The sequence below is a fragment of the Mirounga angustirostris genome, unplaced genomic scaffold (genome assembly GCF_029215605.1).
Source record: "Mirounga angustirostris isolate CCGP_5_RB_7025 unplaced genomic scaffold, mMirAng1.0.hap1 SCAF_11, whole genome shotgun sequence".
Classification (NCBI taxonomy): domain Eukaryota; kingdom Metazoa; phylum Chordata; class Mammalia; order Carnivora; family Phocidae; genus Mirounga; species Mirounga angustirostris.
This window is the reverse complement of record NW_026991719.1, coordinates 97189351-97208990: the sequence shown is the minus strand read 5'-3', so window position 1 is coordinate 97208990 and position 19640 is coordinate 97189351. Positions and strand designations below refer to the sequence as shown.

The following is a 19640-nucleotide window of genomic DNA, read 5'->3' as shown; positions in this document are numbered from 1 at the left end:
AAAAGGCAAATTAGCATTAAATGTTTGAATGAATGGTTTTTGTAGTGCCTTTGACCTTGGATATGATGCTTTTAGAGATCAGCTTGTTGACTGTTGTAACGTTTTAAAAGGATTATCCCATGAAAAAGATGGAATGGTGTTTCTCAGGAGGTGTATAAAAAGAAAAAAAATCTGCACATTACCGATCTCACCTTTTAAAGTGTGACTAAGAGTGTCACTATTTAAGGTCCCCAGCCACAGTAGGAGGAAAAAGTTAATGTAAAACGCATCTACCAAATAAAGACCAATTTCATGTGGTTCTACTTTGAAGCAGAAATGGACTTGAGGGAAAATATTGAGCACATTGAAGGATGATGCTCCTAGGTGGAACCAACCAACGTATGCACTGAAGGAACTCTGCCACACTGACGTTCCTTTAAGTGCCATGTCTTAAAGATGAGCGTAGCCCATACACCATGAAGACTTACTTTTAAAGATTTATACGAGAGAGCGCGCGCAGAGGGAGAGGGAGACGCAGGCTTCCCGCTGAGCAGAGAGCCCCATGTGGGACTCGATGCCAGGACCCCGAGATCATGACCTGAGCTCCCCCAGGCACCCCATATAAAGACTTAGCTTCATTTCATTTAGCCCCTACCCCAGACGAGAGGCGAGCGTTTCTACAAAGTCACTGTTCTGGGCTCTTTAAAATGAGACCGGTTGCTCCCCAGAAGAAAGCAGTTTTGTTTAGATAAGATCGAGGCTACCTGGACTCCCACCAAACTTCACTCGGGAGTTAAAATACCACTTAATAATGGTTTGATACTATTCGTTTTGAAGCTAGGGCTTCTTGGTTTCTGGAGGCACTGGTAAATACCCAGCTTTGTCTATCACCCCCTCCCCAACACAACTTCATTTGCTTGATTGACCATACTCTGTGCTGAAGGAACTTTGTTTTATTTAACAGTTTTACATTCTTGTTAAAACGTTAAAAAAAGAACAAAGCATTAACACTTATGACAAGAAAGAAGGTCCTCTCCAACAGTGTCTACTCCTCTTTTTCCTCTCCCAGCGTGTGTATTTTTCTTTTACCATGTTTATTTCAAGGGGGAAAGTGAGTAGGTATGGGATTCCAATAAGTTAATACTAAAAGTTCATAGTGAGCTAAAATATAATTATACCTTGACTACAAAGTTTTAAGGTTATTTTTATTTACAAGTTTTGAAAAATGTACATTTTTTACATGGGTTACTTGTGCAAAGTTAGATTTAGAAGAGTGACAAATACACCAAAGGTGACGATGGAACATTAGACAAAACATGTACAAGCCTTGTCCCACGCTGCTACTTAAAGGTACTGTCCTATCTAAAGTATAAATAGCCAACGAAAGATCACAAGCGGGACTTCGAGGTTCTTACAATACTGAAAGGGAAGACGAAACTAAAGCATATGCAGCATTAACTCAGGATTTGAGTGGAAAATAGTTTGCCACAGATACGCTCCCTTCCTTGGGTTAACTAAAACTCTAAAAAAAGGATGGGGGATTATAAATTTATCTAGGGTGGCACTGCTCCCTTAAAAAGATTAAAGGATCTCCCACCTTCCCTAGCTTAAAAACGAATGATGGTTTCCATTCCTCTGCTCCCACACCTCTTTAAACAGCAAAAACCCAGAAGACTTCAGTATTCTGAAACTTAGCATGGGTGAGCCCAGTGAGTATCTTGCAAGGAGAGGATGTGTCAGTTGCAATTATCGCTGCGTTCCTTTGGCCGAGTCCTTTAACTTTTTCCCTCGTACCAGTAAAAACCGTCTTGTAATTCATTTTGGTTGGATGTTAGTATGATAGCATTTCTAGCCTCCACTGCTCTTTCAGAATGGATGCTTATATGGATTTGTTCCCCTGTTTCCCATAGGCCTATTCCAAACATCCACTTCTAAATCCAACACAAGTGAAGGACCAGCCAGGATGAAACACTGTAGCAATCCTTTTGTTAAAAATAACATCCTGGTCATGAAGCTCTGCATAAGCACCACTTGTATAACGATTCACTTTAAAAGCTTAGTGTAAAGTACGGTAACACAATCCTGCCCTAAAACTGGAGCTGAGACACAACAGAAAAGGGATGAAGCATTAGTAATGTTCGCACGTAACCCAGGTACAGTACATTTGATCTTGTAGAGGGTGTTTGCTGAGGTTCGAGGAGAGGGTACAAGGGGTAGGAAAAGCTCGGCAAGGGAAGATGGAAACAGCACGACAGCTATTTTGCTTTTAATAAAGTAATGTAATGACATTGAGGAACAGGAAGGTGACACACACATCAATATATATTTTCCTTATGACCAGCCTCTTCTTTTGCTGCACCCGGGTCAACAGTCACGCCAGCTCTGTTCTACTATCGCAGAAACACGTTTTTCATATTCCCGCTTGTTCTCCTGGTACAGCTGAGCAGCCTGGCTGTTTGCTGGACTATTGGGATTGGGTTCATCCAATAGGGACTACAGAGACAATTTGTAAAAGGTCAGTTCCTCAATGCAAAAAAAAATATCTATATCTATATCTATATATTCAAAACACTCAGCTGAGTTGCCCTCAGTAACAGCTACAGTGGATCTCTTAGCATACTAACCTAGAGTAATATTAATCTGCTAGTAGCTAGGCAAATACGTTTTCTGGGGGCTTGGGTCTTAATGACCTGCCCTTTACCTTAAGTTAGGACTTCCAGAAACAATCCAAGTGCTAACAGAAACATATCAAAGGCCACAGTTGGTCACATTAAGGAAAATTCACCTGTATGGATGTTAAAATGGAAGACACATCATAGGTTGGACTCCAGCGGTTCTGAAGTATGTCCAGACATATACTACCATCTGCATAGACTAAGAGAGAAGTAGGTATGTTAAACGTAATAAAACCATTAAGATTTTTAACATCACAGTCAAGACAAACATAGTCAAGAATACTTTGCCTGTGAGGTTTAAAAAGATTCCTAAACTGCTTCTCAGTTACCTTCCTAAGAAGAAGAGTTCTAATCATTGCTAGTGAAATAGTCAAAGAATGTCAAATATAATTGGTATAAAACTAGAAGATACTTAGTGCACTTTCTTCTGAAAAGACTGCCCTATTAACCAGGAAATCATACGCGTTTTCCAATGGGGTCCCTAGTCATCCAGACACGTGGGAAGTTTATTCCACTAAATTTGCAAACTCTGTCTCCTATCCGAAATAACAAAAGACAGCTCGGAGTTCACAAGGTCTCATTTCAGCATGAAGATCAAACTATCTGATATCCCGGAAAATACTTTATTAACCTAAATAAAAAAGCAAGCTGTTCTAGGCTTACTACTAGCCAAGAAAAGCAGAATGTAAGTTAGAATCACTGGGCTGCTTTTCCAATACACCGTAGCCCTCAGCCACAGAATCTCAGATTCAGCAGGTCTGGAGTGGTGCCAAGGCATCTCTATTTGTAAAGTGTTCCACGGTAATTTTCTTCTGCATCTAAAGTTGAAAACTGTTGTTCTAAATAAACAGTTCTAAATGTGGTGAAAATAGTCACAACCCAAGACCACCCCAATCCGACATTAACAGGAAACGTCAAGAGCGTCCTTATTTTTGTATAATAAGTAAATGATAAAGATCATCAAAACCAGGAGGCTTGCAGACTCCAAGCCAAAGCAGAGTACCTTCACTGCTTCAGTTCTAGGGCTAGAGATCAAGATAGCAACAGACCATCATGAACAAGTTGTTTTCGGGAAACGGCAAGATGCCTAAACAAATACTCAGGTACTACGGACAAATACACAGGAAACGCGGAACACCTCCCATAATTAACAGTGTAGTTTAAAATATTGCATTAAAAGTGATACTTGCCATTTGGATGAAACATCTTAGAGACAAATCTAACCGTAGGTGGTTTATTTGGATATTCTTCAGTGAATTCTATTGTAAGCTTAAATGTTCCTGTAGTTAGAAAAGAAAGGTTTAAGAAACAGAGTTATCACTTTGTTCAGTAGTACTTTCTTTTTAATGCTACATGACACTTTTTCCCGTACTAGATGAAATAATGCAAAGATAGAGGGTAGAGAGGAAAGAAAGGCCAGGTGAGAGACAAGGTAAGTCATGATCTCTAGGAACTGCTCTAAAAACAGATATTGTAAGAACCACCACGCAACGGGGATTTTTTTGTTTTGCCATCATTCTCCCCCAAACTTAAATACAGTCATCTTAAGCTCAAAAGTACTGCCTGCAGGAGAACTTTAGCCACTCTCCATTTTGAAGATATCCTTAAAATGACAAGAAACTAGAGCCAAAGTTTGGTGCTCTTGCCTCAGAAGACTGAGAGACCTCAAAGGCCTATTTTAACCAGCCGCCATCTTAAACTCTCCAGTGGTTTTGACACGGGCTAAAGAGAACGAGAGTACAAAGCCTCCAAAGTCAGTGCTAGAAATACAAATCTATAACCCAATTGTCTTTAAAAACGGAAGGGAATAAGTATAAAAGTGTTCACCAGCCCCTTTTCATACAATAGCGACTCTATAATGAAAACACAATTGAATGTAAGCCAGAAAAAACTTTATAGTCTCTCTCAAAAATCCTTAAGTATGACTCACAAGATACTACACTATAAAATCAACTCCATTATTCACACTAATGGAGGGAATTAATGGCAGAAATAATTAAAAAATCACATTAGATTGCATTCATGTCTCCAGCAAATTTATCTTTCTAATGATGTTTGTTTCATTCAATTCTAATGAAATGAATTTATTTTCCTTGAATATGTGTCAACCCAGGTAGCAGGAGGCCCTGACATATACTAGGTTATAGACTTATTTATAAGGAATGAACAAACTGGATCTCATTCAAGAATTGTAGGATGTTCTGCTTTGGGGAGATTGTTTCCTTCAAAATATTTTTAAAATTGGGTTTAATAAATCCAAGAAAACAATTGGGCAACTGTTTATTCCTGACTGAAATCTCTTCAAGTAAACTTAAGCAATCACTGTCTGGCATAAGGGGGTGGATGTTCCACTATTACTCTGGTCCTTTTAAAAAATTTATTCTAATACTATAGACCACACTTCAGGTCGAGTACAACTTGATTCTGGTTTCTTCAGAGTTGGCAATTTCCTCCATCAATAGGTTTATCACCACTTAAGAAAAAAAAGACTACATTCTATTGCTAGATCCATTACATAACAATACCAAAGTTTGTTTCCTACCAGCGAACTCACAGGAAACAATTTGCTAACAGAGTTGCCCTTAGTATGATGAACGTATGTTCCAAAGTTTCAGAATACTTTAAAGTGCAACATATACAGACATATTCCCCAAACAATTGCTACAGATTTGAAGATACTGTATATTATAACTAAGGGCAAAAAGTGAAATATTTTGGAATGGACAAACACGCTACAGTCTGTCAGAACCTACTTCACCTTATTACCACCTGGTCATGAATCTTCCTATTTGTGAGGAAGAAATATTGGTTCTTCCTTTTCAGTGCCATTGATATTATAATACACAGGAAAAAGTGGGAATGAGTGTTAGAGAGTTCAAAACTTTGAGCTTCCTTATGCATCTCAAGTATAAACACATTTGGCTCAATGTTGAAATCTGATTAAATTAGAGGTAAGAGATTTATCATCACGGAATTGCTCTAAAAGTGGGCGGATTTAACAGCACACAGGTACTAGGGCCCAGGTACTTTAAATTAAGACCATCATTAAATATGATATCCAAAAGTGGTAAAGGAACACATAAGACAGGCGTTAAGTGGAAACAGTAGAGCATAGTGGGGAAGAGCACAGCCTTGCAGTCAGACCTGGGCTCAGTTCCTTGCTTTGCTACTTACTAGGAGCCACTCGACTTGACTAAACCTCAAGTTCCTCATCTGTAAAATGGGGTTAGTAATAGTACCCACCACATTACATTGTTGTGAGGTTTAAATGAGGGAAATGTGCACAGTGACACAAAGTAAGTGCTCCATAAATATGGTAGCTATAATAATTCTAAAGTTGCACACTCCTAGACCCAGCTGAAGGAGGCAAAACCCAAATATCCCAACTTGACTATCAGTAAGAAATACACAATTAATGAATTTAAATATTAAATACTACTTTCTTTCTGACCTACACCAAACGCTCACAGCTGAATTCAAGTTGAGTATGGAGGTTGGTGGCTCTCGAAACCCTTGACTTGAACTTTCTGCCTAACACTTGCCCAGAAGTTCAACACTAGATACCAAGTAAGTTAATCAAGTCTTTTCAAACAGCTCATTTACTATCTTGGGAAGTGAAACAACCTGCTTATGTCTACTTGACTATAAATTAGGACTTACCCCAAATCGTATTTCAAATACGTATTTAAAAGGGGATAGTTCATACTTTCAGCCACATTATACTACTGGAACCTTTTTAATACAACCCTCAATGCAATTTCTGAGATCCAAAACAAACGTTAAGGAAATTTAAAATCCTAGAATATGATGCAATTGAGACCAGAGCTTATCCTCTGGATATTCAGAAGGTTAGGCTTTAAAATAATGGAAGACGTAAGCCTCACTATTGTACACAATCTGTACTGCTTTTGCTCATCTTCCTGAGGAGGCCAAAACATTGTAAGGAAAGTATCAATCCATCTATACAGGGGACTAGGCAAACTTTGTGTTCAATGGCAGAGGCGTGGCAATAAGGAGTGATATGGTTAGACTAGAGAGTGTATGTTCGCTGAAGACATTCACAAAAAAACACCTGCGTGTTTTCTGCCATTTGGCCACCAGCTTGTGACCCCGGAGGAGAAAACAAAGTACATGCACCTAAAAAAAATTTTTTTGATGACCAGAGATTCTGATTTTTAAGATAATACCCAAATACTCCTCATCATAGGATGTGTTTACCTTAAGTACACCCTCAGTGGACTTTGAGTGAATAATTTTTAAAGGACTTACAACCAAATTCTTACAAGAAGCAAATACTAGTATCTCACTGTGTGTATTAACAATTTTTAGGTGATGTGATGGAGACTACTTTATTCCAAAGTCTTTGTATTCAGCATCCATGCCAAGATATTTTGATGAGGAAGCATTGCCCCCCGGTGTTTTGTCTGGTAGTGTAAGTTCTTGAGAACATTTTCCTCTTACTTTAAGTGTGTGAAGTTAAGTCAAAATACCTTCAAGAGTTCCTTTTCTTAAGTCTTCATCTCTTTAACTGGGGTCTGGCTGTTCCAGAAATGTCCACCACAAATGATTTACAAGGAAACAGCAAAAGTAGTTTTGGGGTTGTTGATTTATATAATACATTGGAAACAGCAAAATCAATTGTGCCACTTGTCCCTAATGAGGCTTTCCTAGTAAATTCCCTAATTGAAAATAAAGGGTATTAAAAAATGGTCAAAATATTTTTTTTGTAGCCACAGCCCCAGTTCTAGACACCTGAGGAAGCATCCATGGATAGCAGACTGCTCAAGAGAATGAATCAGAAAAGGGTATTGTTATTTAGCTGGAGTAGTTCCTTTCAGTAATGCCAGTATGGAGATACACATCATCAAAAACAGAACCGGTGATGTCAACGGGGAAGATCCAGGTAGATAATGGATTCCTTAAGCACCTTCTCAATGCATACCACTTAAAACGAGTGAAGCACCCTTGAAATATTTAAGTAGCCAATCCTCCAGCAAAGTGATGTACTATTAATAAAGCTGTGCCCAGCATAAAGCCGTCTGAGTAAAGTCAGGAGGAAGAAAAGAAGCCAATGAAAATAAAGCCTGCCAGGGCTAAAGCAAACACAGTTAATCTGCACACAATGCTTAGGTAGAAAGAACGAGCACCAATCTAGCAGAGGAAAATTAAGTCGAGCTAGCTCTTGCTATGGATCAGTTCAAATGATTTACTGCACCAAAGCAGTATGCCTTTAGAATCACTCTCTTGCTGTCACTTCTTTTTATTGCAGCACTGAAGAGCAGTGACATTTACCCAGGGGGTGGAGGCAGGGAGGAAGCTAAAAGTATTCAGGTGACCGTCCACAGTCTCCTAGGGAAATCTGAGCATTTGAGACAAATCCGAGAGTTGGCTGATACTGCCCTTCCTCACCACATCTTGCAGACTGGGAGAATCAGAGAGCAATCGGACTCGGCAATATAAGTATATACTTAGTAGTTTGCAGAAATGTTTTTGTTCCCACCTTCAAACTGAGCTCTGCGTATGAGTGTGTGCGTGTGTGTGTATCACACGCTAAATGAGTAAAGGAAGATGGTCGTTGAAAAAAGTAACAAAGCTCCTTTGCTTTTTTAAATACCTCAAATATTAAAGATGTCGATCAGTAGTTCAAATACTTTTAATTGTGTCTTAAATGTATTAAGCTTTCCAAGAACGACTACACACGCATGCACACAACTGAATGTACATAAAACTGCATCGATGTCAAGTTCCTGGTCATGAGACTCTAGTACAGTCATTCAAGATGTTACCAAAGGGGTGGGGGAATGCGTGAAAGGTATACAAGGTCTCTCTGTATTAGCGGTATTAATTACAACCGCACATGACTCTGTAATTATCTCAAAATAGAAAGTTTAAAGAAAAACTTAAAAAGCAAGTAACGTGTTTTTAAAAGTCAAGCCTAAATCCATTAAAAATCCTGTACCTATAGGTACACAGAGTACCTTCAAGTAGGCTGGACACTTCTCAAGAGGGTACATGAAGGCTCCCCTCAATTCTGAGGCTGCTTTGAGAATACGGACCATCAAGTCTCGATAAAAGCCCACTGAAAACTCATTTAAAAATAAGAAACAATGTTATATTCAAACTGGCCATTAAAGGTGCCATTAAAGACCATCTTGGAGCCGAGAGGCTGACAGGTATTCAACGCCAGATTGTAGAAACCAGATAGTTCTGTGCAAGGAACTCTCACACCCATCCAACACCCAACAAACACATATTAAGCACCCGCTGAACACAGTTCCTGCCCTTGTGGTAGAATTCCCAACTAGGTGGTTTCTGGGGTCTCTGAGTCTATCAGCAAGTGGTTGGGTTGATACTAAGTCAGTATCTAGACAGGGTGCTGAACTGAGCTGGATCACAGCCCAGACCTCAAAAATCCTTAACATCAGTGCTATGGGGCTCCTTCTAAAAAGTGACTGCCTTACCCAGATTTTTTTTTTTCTTAAAGGAGCAAGCAAGAAAAAAGGTGCAGTCCTAGTCCAGCGGACAAGGGCCAGAACAACCTGCCACGTATGGGAGTTCACTCAAGCCTTTAGCAGGCAGAGGCTAGGGAGAAGCGGGTTCTTAAGTAGGAGGCACTCCCAGGACGACTGGGAACCCTTTCCCCCAGATGATCAGGCCCCTGAAAGGTGGGTAAAGAAACTCTCTTACCGTCCTCAAACGGGGTCCCTTCAGGCCTGCAACACAGAGAAAACACAGTCAGTTCCCGCTTCAGGGGCTCCCTTCCCCCTTAAGACACTGCGATTCCCAGCTCTGGCAACTCTCCCGCTGGGAAGCCACCGCTTCCTGGGTCAGAAAGCCACTACAAATGGATGTTTGGGGCTCGGAAACCGGCGCAGGCCGCCGCGCCTAACCGCCACCGCTCCCCGCTCCGCCCCCCTCAGAACCCCAAACGGTTCCCCGGGCAGCGGGAACTGAGCTAATCGAGGCACAGGCTCCGGGGAGGCGCCTAGGCCCAGCCGGACCCAAACATTCCCCCTCTCCCTCTCCGTCCTCGCCGGGGGCCGGTCCCCGACGGCAGGCTGGGCCGGCCCGAGTCCCCCACCTCTCGCCACCTCCCGGAACGCAGACTCACCCGAAAATGACCGCGTTCCAAACCATTATGTTGTTCTCGGACGGAGCCCCGCTGACTCCAGCCGGAGGATCCTCCTGCAACCTTCAGGGAAACAGACAGGGGCTCCGCGATCCGGCACTCGCGTCCGCTCCGGGCCCCCCCCCCGCCCCCGGCCCGCCTCGGGACCCGCCCTGTGCCCCGCCTGGCAGCGCCCCCGGCCTCGGCGGTCCTCCGTCGCCTTACCTCTTGAAGTCCCTCATGAGGCGCCGCCGAGCCGGGGTGGACATATCTCTAGCGGGGTCAGGGGTGGGGCATACACCGAGGTCTCGGGTCCCGGCGGGGGCTGAGGAGGCCGAGGAGGCTGAAGGAGCCGAAGCGGCCGCCGAGGAAGCGCCCAGAGGAACGGCACTGCCCCTCCGAAGTCGAGGGTCGGTCTGGCGCCGGCTAAGCACCACCCCGGAGTAGACGGGGGCTGAACCAACCTGGAAGGAGAGGGGGGGTGGAACGCCGAATGCCGAACGCCGGACAGGCCGTACCAAGACCGGGCGGGGGGGGCGGCCGGGAAAGTTGCTTAGGTCATTAAACCCCAGCGGGAGGCGGGGAGCGCCGGGCCGGTGCGGGAGTGAGAGGCACGCCGCCGGCCGAGCGGAAGCCTGTAATTCACTAGGAATTCGTGGCGGAATGGGGTCCGTCTCCACCTGCCCAGGCTCGGACGGACCCTGGGAAGCTTTTTTCTGTTTTTTCTTTCCTTTTTTTTTTTTTTTTTTGAGATCAGATCACTTACGGCAGTGCGCACTCTGGCTGGGGGCGGGAGGGGGAGAGAAGAAGATGGAAGTCCCTAAGTAGAAGGGAGGAGACAGTGGGTGGAGGCAAATCTGGTTCTCGGAAAGCGGGAACTCCAGGGACCCGGGAGGCTGGGGAGGAGGGTGTGTGACTGGTTCAAATCACTGAAAATCAAAAGAATAAATCGGCTTCGGCTATGACAGGGAGCTGTGGGTCCCTCGTCTATGAGATGAACGTGCGGGACTCCGGTCCCAATGTTTAGGCCAATGATCACCCCCAAGCAGGATAAAATGGTGGTGTGTGTCCTGGGGGAGGGAATGAGAGCTTAAGGCAAGCACAATGAGGTTGTAGCTCTGGGCACTCACAATTTGGCTCTGGAACCACATTTCCCCTTGGCAGTTCAACAAGCCAAGCGGCTACTATGTATTCGGAAGAGTCCAAGGTGTGAGAATATCCGACTGCGGAGAATTGCAAGGGCAGAGAGTCTGAAGTAAAAGTAACGGTAAGACGCACGTGAAAAAGCTGCAGGTTGCAGAGAAGAGTCACAGTTACTATGTGGACCTGCAAAAGCAATAACAGTTTTAAAGAATAATTTGTAAAGGTCAACCTCAAATAACTTAGAAGGTAGGCAAAACACTCATTTTAAGGATTTTTGAAAATATGAGAAAGGTAAGTTTGGGTTAAGTCATGGAGAGTTTTGAACGTCAAGCTAATGGATTCCTTGGAAGGTGGCTGTGCATAATTAGAGTCGGGCTGGTCAGAGATGTGGGTCCCGGGAGAGCAGCTAGGAGACGCTTGAAGTAGTCTAGGTGAGAAATACTGAACCGGGCAGTGACAACAAAAACGGAGGGGATGGGATGAATGGAGAGGACTCAGCAACAGATTGAACTTGGAGGCAAGAGAGAGGAAGGAGTCAACAACGGCTGGAGTTCTAAGCCCCAAGATACCTGGGGCTTTGAAGGTGCCACAGACAGAACTGGGGAACAGAGTGGGAAGGGGGGCAGTTTGGGGACTTACTGAGTGCAATGACTTACTGAGTGCATGGGACTGGTGAGAAATCCGAGCAGAGATGTCCGTAAGATATCAGATGTGCAGAAATTTGTTTCTAAGGTGGGAGGTGGGAGACACTTGACGATGGTCGTGATTCTAGCTGCTGTTTAAACACAGGTACTTTCGTGGGAAAGGATTTATATCTCCCATTGACACCAAGATATCAGGAGCTAAGGCAAGTCTCCCTAATAGCATCTCACTGTGACTGTGGTGGGCAGGGGGTACAAAAATAAGTTGAAAAATGTCCTTTTCCTCTCATCTAGTAACTGGCAGTCTACTAATACACATGTAAGTTACAAAAGCAAGTGCATTTGTTTTCAATTGCTACTTAACAAATCACCACAAGCTGTTGGTCAAGTTCAATGCCTTGCAGTTGTAAGGACTGAGGCCCCCATTTGCTCACTGGCTGCCAGCCAGGGGCCATTCGCAGCTCTTAGAGGTCACCCACATTCCTTGCCACGTGGCCTGCTCCATTTTCAAGCCAGCACCTGAGAACTTCTCTCCCATGAAATCCCCCTCACACTTGGAATCTTTCTTCAGGAAGAGCCCAGTTCACTTTAAGGGCTTATCTAATTAGGTCAGGCCCATCCTGGGTTACCCCCCACCCCCAATATCATCTGATCTGGGACCTTAATCACATCTGCAAAATTCCCTCACAGCAGAACCTAGATTAACGTTCGAGTAACTGGGAGAAGGTGTGTGTACGTCCACGGCCAGGGATCTTTGAACTCTGCCTGCCAGAGCAGCCTCAAGAAACATAGCAGAAGCGTGCGAATCTACAAATGCGGAGGGACCGCGCAGCGGGGGAAACCCTCAGTCTGGTGGGGGTTAGAGCGAGCTTCCTGGAATGGGTCTGTTTCAGTTTTGTTTCAACAGAAGTGACAGCAGGGAGAGACTTCCCCGGGAGAGAAGTCAAGCAGTTTCTATGAGCGCAACAGCATGAAGGAACACGTGGAGCTCAAGAAGGTTCTGGGGATACTGGACAGACTAGCGGGGCTAATGGGGGATGATGAGACCCCTGCTTGGAAAAGTGAGGGGGACAGAAGTTGGTTAGATGCCCTCAAACACAAGGATGGGGGCTTTAGGCTTGACAGGGGGCTTTTAGAGGTTTTCCAGGTCTGTTTTGCAGAGGTGCTGAGAAGCTGCCTATACCGTACTGGAGAGCAGGGAAGGGGCTGGGAGGGGAGGCTCCTGCTGCTGGATAGAAATGTCTGAAACTCACTGAAGGTCAGAGATGTAGCTGGGTTTGTTGTGGGCTTGTTTATTTTCTGAAATTCCTTTGCCCTAGCTCATGAGTAGCTCTCTGTCTAATCAAGAAACCTCGGGGACACGAACCACAGCAGTTTGGGAAGCCCCGTGGCACCAGGGGATGGGGAGGGCAGGCCCTGACAGCACGGTGGAATCCCACTGCAGAAATACTGTGCCCCCACATTCCTCACCAGAAACAGCGTTGTCATAACAAGCAGCAACACGGAAGATCGTTCTCTAGCACAGATGATTATCGGGCTAGAACATGCTAACCATAGCCTACTTGGCCAAGCATTCCTTCCATCCCCTTTTCACCTTGACATCTTTTTTTTTTTTAAGATTTTATTTATTTATTTATTTGACAGAGAGAGCACAAGTAGGCAGAGCAGGCAGGCAGAGGGAGAGGGAGAAGCAGACTTCCCACTGAGCAGAGAGCCTGATGCGGGGCTCGATCCCAGGACCCCAGGATCATGACCTGAGCCGAAGGCAGACGCTTAACTGCCTGAGCCACCCAGGCACCCCTCACCCTGACTTCTTGAAGAAATACCCTCTTCACAGCCAAGCACCACTCCCCTTCCCAAAAGCAGGGGTCCAGAATAGAAGTTCTTTTCACTGGAAAGAAAAGTGTGTTAGCAATGCAGCTGCTGGGAAGATAAAAAGTTCCAAACCATCCCCAGGCAAGGACTTGAGAATTTTCCTAAAAGGGAGGACCGTGAGGTACAGGAATATATAACTAGGGAAACTGTGGGATTTTGTTCATGGGGCTTTCAAAATGCAGACTGGATTGTGATTTTCCTGAACTATTTTGGGTCGGGGAGAGAGACTGAATAAACTGTCATTTCCTGCCTTATGAGGCTGTGAGTTTGTATTTCTGTTAGCCAGAGAAGGCAAGGAATTTTATTTTCCTATGGTTCCCACTTCTATCACTAACATTTAGTACAAATGGCAACCAAGAAGCAACAGAATATAAAACCACAGGGTCTTTCCTGACTCCAATAGCCTCAGAAGACAAGTCAAGGAAATTGCCTATAGGAAACAACAGTTGTCACAATATGTATTCTTGGCAGTAACAGGAGTATGCTGTCCCTCTCCAGACCCTAGGACATAAGGAGAGAGAGGGAGAGAGAGGGGAGAGGGAGAGAGCGGAGAGAGAAATAGTGAAGTTTAGAGAAACGGGGACATTAGGGCCATGAACATAGACTTTCACTACCTGCTAAGTTGCAGAGTCAAAAACAAAGGCGTGGCGTGGTAGGCTGAATCATGCACCTCTACCCCAGGACCTTCTCATCCTCATCTCTGGAATCTGTGGATACGTTACCTTATATGGCAAAAGGGACTTTGCTGATGTAGTTAAATTAAGAATCTCGAGATGGGGAGATTATCCAGGATAAACCAGTGGGCCTGATGTAATCACATGAGTCCTCATAAGAGGGAAGAAAGTCTGAAGTCAGAGAGAAGGTCATGTGACCATGGAAGCAGAGATTGGAGCAATACAGCCACCAGCCAAGGAGCCAAGGGATGCCGGTAGCTTCTAGACGCTGCATGAGGCAAAAATGGGTTTTCCCCTGGAGCTTCTAGGAGCAACCAGCCCTGCTGACATCTTGACTCTCAGCCAGTGAGATTGATTTTGGACTTCGGATCTCCAGAACCGTAAGATAATACGTTTTCGTTTTCTTAAGCCAGTAAGTCTGTGGTCTGGTCGTGCGTTACAGCCGCAACAGAAAACGAATACATATGGTTTCAACGTTGGGTATAGGAATTCAAACTGGCCACATCCACCAGCAAGCTACAACCAAATCCAGCCCACCATCTTTTCCCCTAGGGCCTGTGAGCCCAAAGTGATTTTCTGTATTTTTAAATGGTTGCAGAAATCAAAAGGAGACTATTTAATATTTCAGGACCCATGAGGATAATACAAAATTCGTATTTTCCACGCCCATAAATAAAGTTTCATTGGGACACAGCCATGCTATTTCTTTTTTTTTTTTTTTTTTTAAGATTTTGTTTATTTATTTGACAGAGACACAGCGAGAGAGGGAACTCAAGCAGGGGCAGAGGGAGAGCGAGAGAGAGAAGCAGGCTTCCCGGCGAACAGGGAGCCTGATGTGGGGCTCGATCCCGGGACCCTGAGGTCATGACCTGAGCCGAAGGCAGACGCTTAACCGACTGAGCCCCCCCAGGCGCCCCCAGCCATGCTATTTCAATCATGTATTGTCTGTGGCCATTTTTGTTGGTGGGTGTACCATACATCGCAGTGACGCGGTTATAACTCGACCGCATTTTGAATGCCACGTGTATCCCCAGATTATGGCATTTCATTTTTTTATTAGATGTGCATACCTATCATGTAAAAAAAAAAAAAAGAAAACGAAAGGGGTTTCGAATGTCATGCTTTTAAGGCACAGTGAACATAGATTACTTGGTTATCACATTAGATGTCAAAGCACTGCGTTTATTACTCAGTGACCCTGTAGTGTTGCTATAAGAATACAGTATGCAACAACATCACCAAAATAAGCACTCATTGCAATGTTCCTGACTCCCAGGAAAGCAGTGGTTAGAAAAACTAGAAAGTTTAAAATGGAATATCTTATCATAGCAAAATTCGTCACAAGAATTAAAAAAAAAAAAGAAAATGAGGCTGCAGCCACAATAATTTTCTGAGTGGCTCATTTGTTAGCCAAGCAAGGAAAGCCATTTACTGATGATGAGTTAATTAAATCGTGTTTGATTGCCGAAGCCAAAGAAAGGTGTCCAGGGAAAATAAACTTTCCAAAGACTATTAGCCTTTCAGAGAGAATAGTGGCTCAAAGAGTTGAGGACGTTGGAAGCGACACCAACAGTCATTAAAAAAACAGGGCAGGGGCACCTGGGTGGCAGAGTCGGTTGAGCTGACTGACTCTCGGTTTCAGCTCAGGCCCTGATCTCAGGATGGTGAGATCGAGGCCGCGTCTGGCTCTGTGCTCAGCGCGGAGTCTGCTTAAGTTTCTCTCTGCCCCTCCCTCCCTTCTCAAATAAATAAATAATCTTTAAAAAAAAAAAAAAAAAACAGGGAAAATGATTTCAAGTGATTTTCCTCGGCTCTCAATGAGGTGACAGATGTTACCAATACTGCTCAGTTGTTGTACTTTACTCAAAGAGCCAATGCTGAGTTGGCCTGTGTGGAATAACTCAGATGAGAATATTTTCTTTTTTTTTTTTTAAAGATTTTATTTATTTGGGGCGCCTGGGTGGCTCAGTCCGTTAAGTGTCTGTCTTAGGCTCAGGTCATGATCTCAGCGTCCTGGGATCGAGCTCCATGTCTGGCTCCCTGCTCAGTGGGAAGTCTGCTTCTTCCTCTCCCTCTGCACCTCCTCCCGCTCATGCTCTCTCTCTTTCTCTCCCCTTCTCAAATACATAAATAAAATCTTCTAACCCTAACCCTTATTTATTTATTTGAGAGGGGAGAGAAAGAGAGAGAGTGAAATTGAGAGAGAGCACATGAGTAGGGGGAGAAACTGACTCCCCACTGACCAGGGAGCCTGAGGTAGGACTCGATCCTAGGATTCTGGGATCATGACCTGAGCCGAAGGCAGACGCTCAATGGACCGAACCACCCAGGTGCCCCAGATGAGAAAATTCTCAAAGAAGTCAAGAAAATACTAATTCAGTACAACCTGAAGTAGACTCTGCTAAGATGTGTTACAAATACGTATGGAGCAGAACAAAGCTTAGTTGGACAATTGTAAAAAGCTTGTGAGAATGTGAGTTGTTTAAATCCTCTGGTTATTCATTGTATTATTAATCTGCAGGTATTTTGCAGGAACATATTTGAGTCTATCTTGTGTATTTCAACTATTAGTGTCAACACTTCATTTACTCATGGACTAAACCGCTGTCAGTTACATAAATTTTTGTCAGAAGTAGAAGCCGAAGATTTTGACTTGCCCAACCAACAGCAGTTCAATAGCTTAGCAGTGGCAAAGTTTTTCTGAGTTAAAAAAATTTTTTTTTGAGCTTGGGGCTGAGATGGAAAGTTTTCTGAATGAGACGAACCACCTGCAACCACTATTGTTGAACGCTGGATGGTTTTTTAAATTAACTTTTGCTGTAGACTTAACGTTACTTAATGCATTTAAACTAAAATTACAAGGCAAAACACTGCTTATGTGTGAAACTTACATTTCAGTAAAGTCATTGCAATGACAACTAACATTGTTTGAATTGCAAGTAATGTCATTACTTTAATCTCTTCCTGTGCTGTCAAAAATGAAAACAAAAATCAAGATTTGCATTCCCACACCAATTTGCAATGAATATCTTTTCTGGGCTCAAATTACAATTCCAGTGGTGTTTTTTTGAACTTAATGCAAAATGCAAAGGAAAAAAAAATTGCAAAGGAAATTTCTATATTTAAAAATCAATTTCACTGGGGGCGCCGGGGTGGCTCAGTCAGTTAAGCGTCTGCTTTCGGCTCAGGTCATGATCCCAGGGTCCTGGGATCGAGCCCCGGAATCGGGCTCCCTGCTAGACCGGGAGCCCGCTTCTCTCTCTCTTCCACTCCCACTCCCCCTGCTTGTGCTCCCCCCACTCTCCCTCTCTGTCAAATAAATGAATCAAATCTTTTAAACAAATCAGTTTCACTGTGCATTGCAGGAGCTTCCACCTAAATTTTAATTGGAAGTGATTATTCTGTACGCAATGACATGCTAAAAGGCAAATACCAAGAGAAGAATCTAACGGAATTTCAAAAATGCCTTCTAAAAGATAAATATGCTCAATTAAAATCAGGTATTTGGTATCAGTGTTTGGCAGTACTTAGCCGTGTTAAAAAAATTTTTCAAAGATGAAATATGTAAAATCTCATTACAGGTAAGTATTAACAGATGAGTATTTGCAACTGATTTATTTCATGAAGACCTTTATTAACAGGTGCTGGTGGCACAGCCAGTTAAGCGTCTGACTCTTAGTTTCGGTTCAGGTCATGATATCAGTGTCATGACATCAAGCCCTGTGCTGGGTTCCGCGCTCAACACAGAGCCTGCCTAAGACTCTCTCTCCCTCTCCCTCTGCCCCTCCCACCCCTCTAAAAATAAATAAATAAATCTTTTAAAAGAGACTTTTATTAACAGGTGCTTTCATTTTGTTGACTCTTGAAAAAAGTTGTAAACTTGTATTACAAATGAAAAATGAGGTTCTTGAGAATTTCAGTTTGACCAGATATGAAGCAATTTAAAAACCTGTAAAGGTGTATTGAGATTGCAAATGATTCTGATGGTAGAGAACACTCACTTTGAACCCTAATTAAGTGAAATATTGTCCCCCTCCATAAAAGAATGCTATTCTTCTCATTAGCAGACCTATATTACAAAAATATAATTACTATTATATTTTGAATTTCATCAATAAAACACTTGTGGAAATTTGTTTTCTCTCTTGTTATATAGGTCTACATAATTTTCTTGATTTTGCTTCTTGGCCCTCAAAGCCTAAAATATTTACTCTCTAGCCCTTTACAGAAAAAGTTTCCTCACCCCTGCACCAGACTAAGACACATGAGGGGGTGAGATTATTTATAATTGATCATTACACAACTAGTATATAGTGCGGTGCCTATTACACAGTAGAAGATCAATAAATACTGAATAACATGAAATCATAGAGATGACATTTGAGTAAGATCTAAGGAACACTGTGATTCCTTAAGATTTGAATTGATTTTTTAAAATCTGATTATATTTGACACACGATATTACATTAGTTTCAAGCGTACAACATAGTGATTCAACCACTCTATACATTATGCTATGCTCACCACAAGTGTAGCTCCCATCCTTTATCATGAAATACTAACACAATGCCATTGACTATATTCCTTATGCTGTACCTTTTATTCCCACGACTCCTTCATTCCGTAACTGGAAGTCTGTATCTCCTACTCCCCTTCACCCATTTTGCCTATTCTTCCACCCCCTTCCATCTGGCAACTGTTTGTTCTCTGTATTTAGAAGTCTGTTCTGCTTTTTCTTTGTTTTGTATTTTCAATTCCACATATAAGTGAAATCATATGGTATTTGTCTTTCTTTGTCTGACTTATTTCACTTAGCATCATACCCTCCAGGTCCATGCATGCTGTTGCAAATGACAAGATCTCCTTTTTTATGCTTGAGTCATATTCCATTGTATATATATACACCACATTTCTTGCATATTTTATCTAATTCATGTTCATTTGAGGTCTAGCAGATGACTTTAAATTCCCCTTGGTTTACATCCTGTGTGTCTTGAACACTACTCTTCCTGCAGCCAAACTGTCAATTTCTAGACACAAGCTCCTACGGCCTTCACTAAGTTCTCTGTTAAAAATCCACTATTTTGGTGTCTTCATTTGGATTTTTGAAGTTAGCCAATGTAAACTGTCTCAGTGTCCTTATTCTGGATTGCTCCAGGCTCTTGTCCTCCACAAAGAGGGTCCTGGCAGAGTTTCAGTATGTTGTTTCAGTATCTTCCAAAGAAGATACATAAATAACCAGTCAGCACGTGAAAAGGTGCTCAACATTAACCACCAGGGAAAGGAAAATCAAAACCACAGTGAGATATCACTTCACACCCACCGAGATGGTTATGATCAAAAAGACAGACAAAAATAATTATTGGTGAGGATTTGAAGGAATCAGACCCCCTCCTCCATATATAGTCTGATGGGGATGTAAAATGGTAAAATTGCTTTGGAAAACACTCTTGGCAGTTCCTCAAAAGGTGAAACATAAAGTCACCATATAACCCAACAATTCCACTCCTAAGTATACAACGAAGAGAACTAAAAACATATGTTC

At 43.0% G+C, this 19640-nt stretch overlaps 1 protein-coding gene across 1 annotated transcript; it reads right to left on the bottom strand.

The window, feature by feature from the left end:
• Nucleotides 1-1167: 1167 nt before the first annotated feature.
• UBE2A (ubiquitin conjugating enzyme E2 A) lies at nt 1168-10221 on the bottom strand. Its single transcript, XM_064574520.1, has 6 exons — nt 9988-10221; nt 9766-9846; nt 9342-9367; nt 3845-3934; nt 2765-2853; nt 1168-2472 (listed from the first exon to the last, which is right to left on the bottom strand). Exons 1-6 carry the CDS (start codon nt 10029-10031, stop codon nt 2344-2346), a joined length of 459 nt encoding a protein of 152 aa, XP_064430590.1. The 5' UTR covers nt 10032-10221; the 3' UTR covers nt 1168-2343.
• Between the last annotated feature and the right edge of the window lie 9419 nt (nt 10222-19640).